General features: G+C 51.3%; 1 protein-coding gene across 2 annotated transcripts; it reads left to right on the forward strand.

Annotated features, from left to right (window-relative positions):
• Window positions 1-2,769: 2,769 nt before the first annotated feature.
• NPY4R (neuropeptide Y receptor Y4) lies at window positions 2,770-10,267 on the forward strand. 2 transcript variants are annotated; one of them, XM_013981691.3, is made up of 2 exons: window positions 2,770-2,942; window positions 6,527-10,267. In XM_013981691.3, the coding sequence occupies exon 2, from the start codon at window positions 6,567-6,569 to the stop codon at window positions 7,692-7,694; it is 1,128 nt and encodes a 375-aa protein (XP_013837145.1). In that variant the 5' UTR covers window positions 2,770-2,942; window positions 6,527-6,566; the 3' UTR covers window positions 7,695-10,267.
• Window positions 10,268-11,418: the final 1,151 nt, after the last annotated feature.

Here is an 11,418-nt window from a genome sequence, read left to right on the forward strand (position 1 = left end):
ACCCGCAGCGCATGCGCTGAGGGCTTAGCGGCCTGGGCGCGGGCGCCCTCTGGGGGCCTGGCGGAGGCAAGGGCCAGGAGCTGACCGCGCTGCCCCGCCCCGCGCCGCCAGGGGCCCTGGGGGCGGAGCTCCCTGATTCAGCCACCACCTCGCTAGTCCCCTGAAGAGCTCAAAGATGTTATGTTTATTCCTTGTAGAGGAACAGGGACCCTCGACTCTGTCACGCACTCCTGGCTCCTGGGCACACGTAAACCTGGAGACCTCCTCTCCACTTCTGGGAAAGCGGGAACATTTGGAAGGGCGAGGGGGGGGGAGGGAAGCGATGCTTCTTTTCACACAGATTCCAAGAAACTTCTTGGATGGATGCTCACCTGCCCCTAAAAAACAGTGAGGAGATCGCTCTGGGCATCCTCCGGGTCTGCAGGAGGACCTGGCATGTGGTAGGAGCCTGGTAATTATTTAGTAAATAAATGCATGAATAAATGAAGGCTTTTTTTTCATCCCATAATGTCTTCTGGAATACATGTACTTCACAAATAGGTCGAAGATAAAGAAATGCTCGGGGAGCACTATGGTTTAAAAATAAATAAAAACCTGCTGCTATGTAAGCGTTAACTACTGCCACATGTTATGAGGCACTTTAGAATGAAAGTTGGGCTGTCTTGTTCCAAACTTATGAAAAGTCAAATTCAGACAAATGAGCTCTGGAGGTGTATACTGTGCATTGCATCTGTTTTGCAACAGTAAAATAGGTATCTCCAGTAATCCAAGCAGATTATTCCACATCCAAGAACTGAAAGGAACCAGCTGCCAAGTGGAGGGATACTCACCTGTGAAATGGCTGGATCCACTTCATGAGGTGGGTTTTCGGCTGGAATAAGAGCAGATGCTTCTACCTGGCACAGGAGCTGGTCGCTATATTCACGGTCCCCTCCACTGCTCTTTGATCCGTGGGGGCTTGGGCTTAGGCCAAGGGATTACCTGCAAGACCTTAGTCCTTGGCCCCACACAGCTGCCCAAGGGATGAAGTGTCAGTGTCTAAGTTCTTGACCACACAGGGTACAGATGTCTATACGTGAGTGGGTTTTGGACAGGAAGGATTTTCCACTTTGGACTCCAGGAAGCTACCTTTGCAATTAAGTTCCATTAAATGCATTCCTTCCTTCGTCAGTCACCGGTCACTGTGTGTGAACCCATGCTGGGCTCTGAGGGCAGAGATAGGAATTGGTGCCCTAGGCCTGCGGAGAATGTTGTGCAAACACACGCAGGCTGCACCTCCTGCCTGTGCAGCAGAGAATGCGCCATGGCATAGGGGACATTGGAGTTGGGCTGAGAAGGAGGAGCAGCAGTTTTCCAGGCAGTCAAGTCAGGGAGGAGCATGGTCCCTGCAGCTGCAAACCTGGGGGGCCAGTGAGCAGAGGCTTGGGTGTTTGGCAGGCTGAGTCTGAGTGTTTCTTAGCCAAGTGACTCTGAGGAAGTTGCTCAATCCTTGAGTCTCACTTGCTCTATCAGTAAAATAGAAATAAAAATGCCCACCTCTCAGAGCTGTTGTGATGATCCAGTAGGGCAATGGCTTCAGAATGCAGAGGTGCTATAAATGGCAACTGTCGTTCTAGAAAAGTCCACTGCTTACAACTCTGGAACCATTTTCATAGTCAACACCATGATTGGTGCCTCTGGGGTTACTTGGTGTGTGTGGGGAATGGCTGGGAGGACTGGACCATGTCCTGTGGGTCATGGGAAGCCATAGAAGATTCACCTCAACCAGATTTATTGAGATATAATTGATATAAGGTGTACAATAAGTCAATCTGATACATTTACATATGGCAGAAGGATTACAACCAAAGCGTTAGATAATACCTTTAGCCTGTCACATACTTACCTTTTCTTTCTTTCTTTCTTTCCTTCCTTCCTTCCTTCCTTCCTTCTTTCTTTCTTCCTTTCTTCCTTTCTTTCTTTTTGTGGCGACACCATTTAATATCTACTCTCTTGAACTAGCACAGCGTGGACACCCGCAGAAGCTATACTGAAGCCCAACAAACCCCTCATCCCTTTGTTGGGGAACAGCTCCAGAAGGGCAAGGTGATCTGAATCACCTTGAAGCAGAATGAATGAAGCAATGAAGCAGAATGAATTCCGCAATGAAACGTGCAGAAAAGAGATCCAGGACCTCTTCGTTCTCGGACAGCTGAGGCAGCCGGAAAGGTGAAATAACCCAGGAGAACCTGGGAGAGGTAGGGAGTTTACTCGCCCCGCAAATTGAAGTTGTTACGTAGGTTTCCCAACAACCACATGTCAACTGAAAATGGAGAAGCGTTTTCAATGACTGGACTCTAGCTGCTGAGAACTGGGCAGAGGCGTTTTAGAGATATTTGCACATATGGTCTCCTTGGGAGAGGAAATTATAAGTTAGTATCAAAAAGACTGACCCATTTCCTCACCGCAGCTCACTCTCCAGCAATAACTTATTTACCTTGTGCCTGGTCTGCCTTCTCTCCCAGGGTTGGGAGCCCCAGGTTGACCAAAGAGCAGGAACCCAGTTTTGCCCAGCTCTGTAGACCGGCTCAGAGGAGGCCTGCAATGAATGTCCGTGAACAAAGGCGGATCTTATTATGCCCATTTCATGGATGAGGACACCGAGGCTGTGGGGTGGAAAGAGAGACTGAGAGAAAGCTGGGCAGCTCCAACCTGCTGGTGTGCAGGGCAGGGGTGGGCATGGGGGCGGGGGCAGAGTTCGGGTCTGCAGTTTCGGACTGGAGAGCTCGCGGGCGCGGCGCCGAGGCAGGCGCCTGGGTCCCGGGCGGCCGGAGCGTCCTCGTGGGCGGCGCGGGCAGCAGATTGGGCGGGCGCTGGCCGAGGCGACGCGGGAGGGAGCAGGGCGGGCGGACAGGCAGGGCGGCTCCGCTCGGCAGGCAGAGAGCGACCGGCCGCCGGATCAGGTGAGGCCGACGGGAGCCCTGTGATGCGCCCTTGGGTCCCAGGGGCAGAAGGGCTGGGGGTCCGAGGGGCTTCCGGGAAGCTGCGCGCTACCTCTGCCGGGCGCCTGGGTCGGGGGTGCCCGGTGGGCTGCTTAGAGCTCGGGGCTCAGAGCCGCACAGCCGGGGCCGTTGCGGGGTGGGGGTCGAGGGAACCCTGAACTCTTGCAGCTTTGGTGTCCTCACCTGGGACGCGCGGGTGGCACGCGGGAGAGGAGGTCAGGGGTGAGTGGAAACTGAGCGCCGCGAGCATTAGAAGAAGGGAGCTGATTGCTGAAATTTCAGGAAACAAAGACATTCTTCTCTCCATTCTTAACTTATTGGGAGATTGGTATTATTTGTATTCATTCATTAGTTTTCCTCTGACTGCCGGGAAGGCTGAGGTGGAGGGTTCCCCTCGGGTTGCAGGTGCCCCACCTTGTCCTGAGAGCTGTCTGGGAACTAAAGCTGGAGACACCATTTCACTGGCCTTGCACAATAATCCACTCTTCCCGTCCCAGATCCCTTCTGCAAGGGTACGCTTGGAGGACCTGATACCTCTGAGTCCTCTTTGGGCATCTCTGAAGATGCATTGGGAAGTGACAACAGTCTTGGTGTGAGGTCCCTTGGGGGAAAGCCAAATCTCCCAGAAGGGTCTGAATCAATCAGTGCGGCCCCTGCTTAGCAGCACCCCCCCCCCCCCCCCCCGCCGGGAGTGGATGCCATCACCTTGAGGTGGTCCAGGTGATGAGTTGCACTGCTGGAGGCTGCAAGCCACAGACACTTGCTCAGGGATAGCCATTCAAGCCCACTCTCTGCCCTGGGAGCTGTGCTCCGTGTTCTGCCCCATAGAGGGACCTCTGAGGTTCCAAACTGCATGATGCCCAGGAGGGAAGAAGGAAGGCAGCTCTATCTAAGAGTGTCATTTCATTAGGGACTCCAAGCCTGGGTCTGCTTGTGAAAGACAAGGGGCTGGAGAGACTAGGCAGTCCCCGGAGCTGCCAGGGAGGTGGTTCTGAGCCAGCGTGCTGGGGCCCAAGGCCAAGGACCCTGGGCAGCTGCCACTCTGCATGGGGCATCTTCTTCCTTGGTAGAGCCACACACCAGCACCCCCAGGTGCTCACTCGGGCTCTGGGCTCTGTATGTAGGCCATGGCCAGGTTTTTACGGGGACCTTGGATGTCCATCTCCAACCCTGCCTCTGCCACTCCACAGCTCACCTCCTGCTTTGGCATAGACCCCGCTTCCCTTTCCTCCTTTTCAAAAATCTGTCTGGCAGGGCCTGGTGCCAGGGACTTCAGGATCAGACTGACCAGTGTTTCAGTTCAGATTTGCCACTTACTGACTGTGGAGACCTTGGGGAGGTCCCTACATTCGACTGGGACTCAGTGACCTTCTCTTTAAAATGGGCTGATATTAGATCTGACAAGATGATTTTGCTGTTTTTGCAGGTAGCACATGGTTGGATACTGGCAATTTCATGTGGTTCAGCCTAGGAATGCCTTCCTCCCACGGCTCAGGGAAATGTCTCCTAACCAAAGCTCGGTGAAGGCTAATGTCCCTTCTGCCCTCTGTCTCCCAGCAAAGCTCGTGCTCTCTGGCGTGTGGAGAGCCCCTTCCATCCTTGGGCTCTCTCCAAGGATGGGGTCCCACCATCCCGCTCCTACCTGCCTCTCCAAATTCCCTTTCCTGCTCCTCTGGGTACCGCAGGCTCAATTATCTCCATTCTCTCCCCAACCACCCCCCCTCCCCCAGGTACAGCCCCTGAGGCTGCTTGGGCCTCCCAGGTGACTGGGGGACCAAACTCAAGAGTCATCTCCCTGTGCTTGCTGCCACTGCCTTTTCCCTGCTGCCTCTGTGCACAGTCTACAAAAGGAATCCAGCTTTCATGCTCACCTGGGGCTCGGGGGTTTGAATTATTGCTGCCTTGCCCCTAGAATATGCTTCTGGAAATCCAGTGTCTGTACATAGGGGCTTTCTGGGGTGGAGCTTATGGAGTGGTCCCCTTCCTGGGGTTCCTTCCCAGCCTCTGCAGGTCTGGAGAAAGATACAAGGGTAGGCTGGCAGTTCTGCTCCTTTCCTAGTTCCCTGATGAACTTCTTCCCATGTTGCTGCTCTCTCAGCCCTGGCACTTCCCTCCTCTGCCCTGGTCCTAGAAGCTGCTGGGAAGGGCTCTTCGGGCTCAGGCATCCATGTGGTCTAGTCAGCAGAGACTGGCATGGGGTTTCCTGGACCACCAACGACCATCCTGACCCTCCCTTGTGTTAGCTCTCTTTTCACGCCTCTCCCCCAGCCCTCTTCCCAGGGCAGGGATCCAGTCTGTGTCTCAGCAGTGATCCAAGCTGCTGCAGAGACAGATCCTTAACCCTTGATCCTAAAGAACACATGTATATTCACAGATAGACACGACTGTTACAAGGGCCTTAATGAGTATCTGAGATGGGATATTCCTCTATGAAAAGTACTTAGCAAAATGGGGTCCGAAAACCATGTGTATTGGAATCAGATGGGCCACTTGTTGAAATACAGATTCCTGGGCCCCATCCCGGACTCACTCAGCTGCATCTCCTGGTGAGGGTCTCTGGAATCTGTGCTTTCAATCTGCTTCTGGAAGGATTCTGGTGTCTCCTTAAGGTTGAGAACCGTTTGTGGGACTAATGGCCACTAGAGGAGTCTTGAGGAAGGTGAGCCATGATGGTGTGCCTGACGGTGTGGCAGTGCTCCATGTCAAAATACCTGTCAGTGGCATCACCACCTGGAGGCTCTGGAGTCCAGATTCCAGTTTGGTCTTGGTGGAGGGTCCCTTGTCTTGAGGGACCAGTGGAAAAGGGCCAGGCTGGGCTGGGACATGGACGTGTGGACCTGGCTGGCGTCTGGAAGCTGTAAGCTCTGACTCAAGCATAGACCTGGGACCCATAGGGAAGGCAGTGGGCATCCCATGACCTTGACCTGGTGTGTGTGTACACATAGGGGTCAGGAAGAGAGAGCTGGTGTGCTGATGGCTGAGTCTTTGCATACCTGGCTGTCTTTAACTCTGCCATGTGTCACCTGAGAAACAAGGTTGGCAGGGCAGGTAGAGGCTGAGACCAGGAGGGCACACTGTGTGTCAAGCCCCAAGATTTTGGTTCTATCCTAAAGTGCCTGGGCTGCCAATGGAAGGACCTGAGCATGTGGCAGAATGTATTGCTGTCTCTATTTGCAAAAAAAAAAAAAAAAAAAAAAAAAGTGGTAAGGGGATTTCTATTGTGATCCTTAAAGAATTCTCTCCCTGAACTCTGAAAACAATAACCCAACTTTTTTTTTTTAATCATCAAAACAGCCTCAAACTTTGAGTTCAGAGGGAATTTTGGGAACAGGTTCTGGCATCAGACAAAACTGGGTTTGTATTTGGGCCCATTGCTTATTAGCTGTGTAATTATGAGCAAGTTGCTTGACATCTCTGAGCCTCCATCCTTTAGTTCCCAGCCTTGAGATGGAAGCAGCCATGAACCTCTCTACCTGGCCTCCACTCTTCCCTGGATTTCACACAGGAGGCACTATCCCTAAGTACCATTTGTCTTTGCTTTGCAGGCATTGTCACTGAATCACCTGGAATCTTCTCACAACCGCCATGAACATCTCTCACTTCCTGGGCTTGCTGTTCCCAGGAGCCCCACAGGGTCAAAACAGGAGCAAGGCAAAGGGCATCCCATACAATTTCTCTGACCATTGCCAGGATTCCATAGACCCAATGGTCTTCGTTGTCACCTCCTATAGCATTGAGACCATTGTGGGGGTTCTGGGCAACCTCTGCCTGATATGTGTGACCATTAGGCAGAAGGAGAAGGCCAATGTGACCAACCTTCTTATTGCCAACCTGGCCTTCTCTGACTTCCTCATGTGCCTCATCTGCCAGCCGCTCACGGCCATCTATACCATCATGGACTACTGGGTCTTTGGCGAGGTCCTTTGCAAGATATCAGCCTTTATCCAATGTATGTCAGTGACGGTCTCCATCCTCTCGCTTGTCCTTGTGGCGCTGGAGAGGCATCAGCTCATCATCAACCCAACAGGCTGGAAACCCAGTGTCTCCCAGGCCTACCTGGGGATTGTGGTCATCTGGCTCATTGCCTGCTTCCTCTCCCTGCCCTTCCTGGCCAACAGCATCTTACAGAATGTCTTTCACAAGAACCACTCCAAGGCTGTGGAGTTTCTGGCAGATAAGGTTGTCTGTACCGAGTCCTGGCCACTGGAGCATCACCGCATCATCTATACCACCTTCCTGCTGCTCTTCCAGTACTGTATCCCGCTGGCCTTCATCCTGGTCTGCTACGTGCGCATCTACCAGCGTCTGCGAAAGCGGGGGCGGGTATTCCACAAGGGTGCCTACAGCTCGCGGGCTTGGCAGATGAAGCGGATCAATGGCATCCTTGCGGCAATGGTGGTGGCCTTTGCCGTGCTCTGGCTGCCCCTGCATGTGTTCAACAGTCTGGAGGACTGGTACCATGAGGCCATCCCCATCTGTCATGGCAACCTCATCTTTTTGGTGTGCCACCTGCTCGCCATGGCCTCCACCTGTGTCAACCCTTTCATCTATGGCTTTCTCAACACCAACTTCAAGAAGGAGGTCAAGGCCTTGGTGCTGACTTGCCAGCAGAGCATCCCTGTGGAGGAGTCCGAGCATCTGCCTCTGTCTACAGTGCAAACAGAGATCTCCAAAGGGTCTCTGAGGCTCAGTGGCAGGTCCAACCCCATCTAGCCAGGTCTAGGGCTTTTCATTGCCATGTTCATTGCCAGACTCCTTCACTTAGCTAACTGGGCACATTGCAAGCTAGGGGTGGCACTCCAACATTACTGGCTTTGTGGGGCCCAGATAGGGTGGCAAGAACCTGTTTTTGCATCCATTAGTGCCATGAAGCCTGGCATTCAGATGATTCAGCTGTTGTTCCTAGGGGAATTCTGAGTCTGGATTCTACAGGGCACACACAGTGTGCCTTGCAGCTTGAGCAGATGCCAGAGCCGGAGATGGTCTGATTGTAGCAGGCAGAGTTCATTCTGGTCACTCAGCAACAGATGCTGAGCCTGAGAACCCAGGAGTCTCACCTCCACCAGCAAAACTGCAAGGCTGTTTTGGGAAGAACACGTGGAATCAGAGTTCTGGACTTTGGTCAACCTCTACCACTGTGGGAGATGATGTTTGTGGATAGGCTTTGTAAGTGGTAAAGAGTTCTGCGGAGGCAAGCCAGTGGGATTACTGTATGTCATTATTATATCCAGCTGCAGAGAAGGGATTCTGGTAGCCTGCTCATGCTCCTCTGCAGTAGGAAGATCAGCCCCCTGCAGCAGGAATTCCAGGGTTGGCATCCTACTCCATCCTTTTTCTCTTTCGTTGCATCTACCACCATGTATGGATATAAGCCTGCAAGTATCTCTCCTTGATGAGATTGTGAGCACCTTGAGGATGCCGTCTGTATGGTCATAGACCTTGGGTCCTCCATGCCTGGGACAGGCCCTGACACAGGGAGAGAGCTCCAGAAAGGTTTACCATGGAGACAAGAAAGGTTACTAAGGCAGTAGGCATCCCAACTGGGTGCTCAGCTGAGAAGAGGCACCTGGCCCCCGGTTCAGTGTGGGCAGTGCTCGGGCTGTGGCAGTCACACTCTCTCACCTGCCGTTCCTTACCTCCCAGGACCTTTCTTGACAAGGCAGCTTGCCAGGGACTCTGTGACACTCTCCATTGTCAACCCCCTACAGAGACTTACAGTACTCAAGACTGTGACTCTAGCCTGTTCATTCCACACTCTGCCCCAAGGTGCCTTGTCCCAAGTCATGTGCCACGGTTCTTCCAAAGCCCCCCTAGGACTTTGGGCCTCCCAGAAGCTCTCAGTAGTGGCAGGGCCAGGGAGTTCTTAGAATTTGGCTTAATGGAGCACTGGCTGAAAGGAGCAGGGGGTCCTCCTTCCTCTAGCCAGCCAGGGAAAATGAGAAGGAGCTGTGATGTATGTGAGTATCTCACCCTTGGAGGTCAAGGGTCAGTCTTCCAGATGCTGAGCCAGATCCAAGGCTTCATCTCTCTATGGAAAAGACAGCTTGTCCTTGCAGAGAAGGAACTTGCTCGTGGGCCACCTTGGCTGGTATGTCCAGGCCTGGCTGTGCCTGCTCAGAGGCACTCTGCCTCCAGCTGAGCGATTAGTGGCCAACCCACCATAGCCTCCTGGGGGCAGGGATTCAGGTTTCTAGAACCCCTGAGGAGCCTCACTGTGAGGAGCCTAGAAGATTGGCTTTACACAGGGAATCCAGCAGCAGGAGACTGAACAGCCACATCTGACCATCTCTCTGACCTGGCCTCTGAACAAAAACCCTTACACTCAACACGCAAATCAATTGCTCTTGGAGCCACCAGTGCCCTTCCTGGAGCTGTTTGTTTTGTCTCAAGTTTTGGTTGCATCTCCCGTTATATTCCTTTGCTTGCTTTTATCTGGAATTTTTGGGACAGATTGTTGAGCCATTCTCTTGGATGCAGCTTGTGCTTGTCCTCTGGTGCCATCCGTGCTGGCTGCTCCAGGTAACCACATGCCCGTGAAGCCCAGGCCCTGGGACCTAGACCAGCAAGATATCATTGCTTACTTTCTCCAAGGAATTGGGGGCCTCAGTTTCCTCCAGATCCCGTGAATTGTTTGGGAGTTTGCCTGTCATCATTCCTCAGTGGTGCCAAGATGCTTAAGACCAAGAATGCTTTAGGGTGCTAGCATGCCTGAGGACTGGGGGACCAGGCTGGGCATCTGGTGAAGGTCTTTGGCATTGGAAATTGGGGTAGTGTGTGGAAATCTTGTTGAGCATCTTCTGTGCTTCCCTTCCCTTGCTGGGTTGGCACAGACGGTCTGGATAGCTGTCCCCTGCTCCTGGTTCCTAATGACCCTTGGTGTTTCCTAGTTATCCAACACTCTTGGCACTTGGATCTCAGTGTGCTAAGAAGACCGGAAGCTTTAGGATCACTTGGAGCTTGTTAGACATGCAGAATCTCTCCTCCTACCCTAAATTTAGTGAATCAGAATCTGTATTTTATCAAGATCTCCAAGTTAACGGTGCAAATACTTGAATTTGAGAAGCTTTGCTCTAGGAAACAGATTGCCTTGGATCCTGGAGACACTTGGTGAGCACCTGTAGACACCCCCTGTGGGATCTATAGGAATCCTAGTTCCAGAGAGAGGGCTGGGAATGGTCTTGCTGAAAAGGTAGATTCAGTTTTGGTTGGTTGTCCATCTCTGACTGCACGTGGACATATTTCTTATGAAGCCTTTTCCTTCCTTCAATAAATATTTGTGAAATGAACAGTTTTGCATGGTTACCTCCTTGGTGAACATGGCCCTCTGTATTCTGCTCTGTTTTACTTAAAACTGTATCATCAACCATTTTCCATCTTGTTGGATATTACTTTTGACAGCTGGTTAAGTTTAGAAAATGCTCCAGTGAAAGCTGGTACTTCTGGATAGCATCTCTCTTTAACTCCCAGAGAGGCTCTCTCTTACCCAGGAAATACACCTGTTCCCAGTTGTAGTGGGAGGGAACCATCTTCAGAGGAGCCCAGTGGCTGGATTTGGAGACACAGCCACAAAAACTGCCTGGGGACCCTCAGAGGGTGTAAAACCTGGTGATGAGTGTTTAAATCCTGCCTAACTCTAGCCCTTCTTTTTTTTTTTTTTTTTTTTTTTTTTTTTTTTGCTTTTGCTTTTTAGGACCACACTCATGGCATATGGAAGTTCCCAGGCTAGGGGTCAAACTGGAGCTACAGTGGCCGTCCTATGCCACAGCCACAGCAACACCAGATCCTAACCACATCTGCCACCTACATCGCAGCTCACAGCAGTGCTGGATCCTTAACCCACTGAACGAGGCCAAAGATTGAAACCACATCCTCATGGGTACTAGTAGGGTTTATTTCTGCCGAGACATGACAGGAACTCCATAGACCTTCCTTTTTAAAGAAATGATCTTGACTTGTTTTTTCTCTTATAAAAGTAATCATAGTTATTTTTAAAATGTGCAAAATAAATAAAATGAAAAAGGAAATAATATTCAACCACCCAAAGGTGATCACTGATTACATTTTGGGGAGTTTTTTCTTTAGTTCATATATAAATGAAAAAAACCCGCCAAACTTAAAAAAACCCAACATGGTTGAGGGAGTTCCCTGGTGGCTCAGCAGGTTAAGGATCCAACATTGTCATGCCTGTGGCTTGGGTTTGATTCTTGGCCTGGGAACAGCCAAAAAATAAAAAAAACAGTTTGGGATCATACTGTGAGTGTATGCATATTTCCATATGAATTTAAGAATTATTTTATATATTTTTTGCTTAACTCTAACAATTTTTATTCATTCATTCAACAAATATGTCAGTCACATAGTAGGTGCTGGGGATAAGTGATAAATAAAATAGATACTGTCCCTGTTCTCAGGAAGCTTATAGTCCAGTTACTGGGTC

The sequence above is a fragment of the Sus scrofa genome, chromosome 14 (assembly GCF_054392235.1).
Source record: "Sus scrofa isolate SSC_HxYL_T2T_F1_AM1 chromosome 14, Sscrofa_HxYL_maternal_Yorkshire_Landrace_v2.0, whole genome shotgun sequence".
Classification (NCBI taxonomy): domain Eukaryota; kingdom Metazoa; phylum Chordata; class Mammalia; order Artiodactyla; family Suidae; genus Sus; species Sus scrofa.

Excerpts from the sequence above, each read along its gene's own strand:
- NPY4R (XM_013981691.3), top strand. The coding sequence starts at position 6,567 with ATGAACATCTCTCACTTCCTGGGCTTGCTGTTCCCAGGAGCCCCACAG.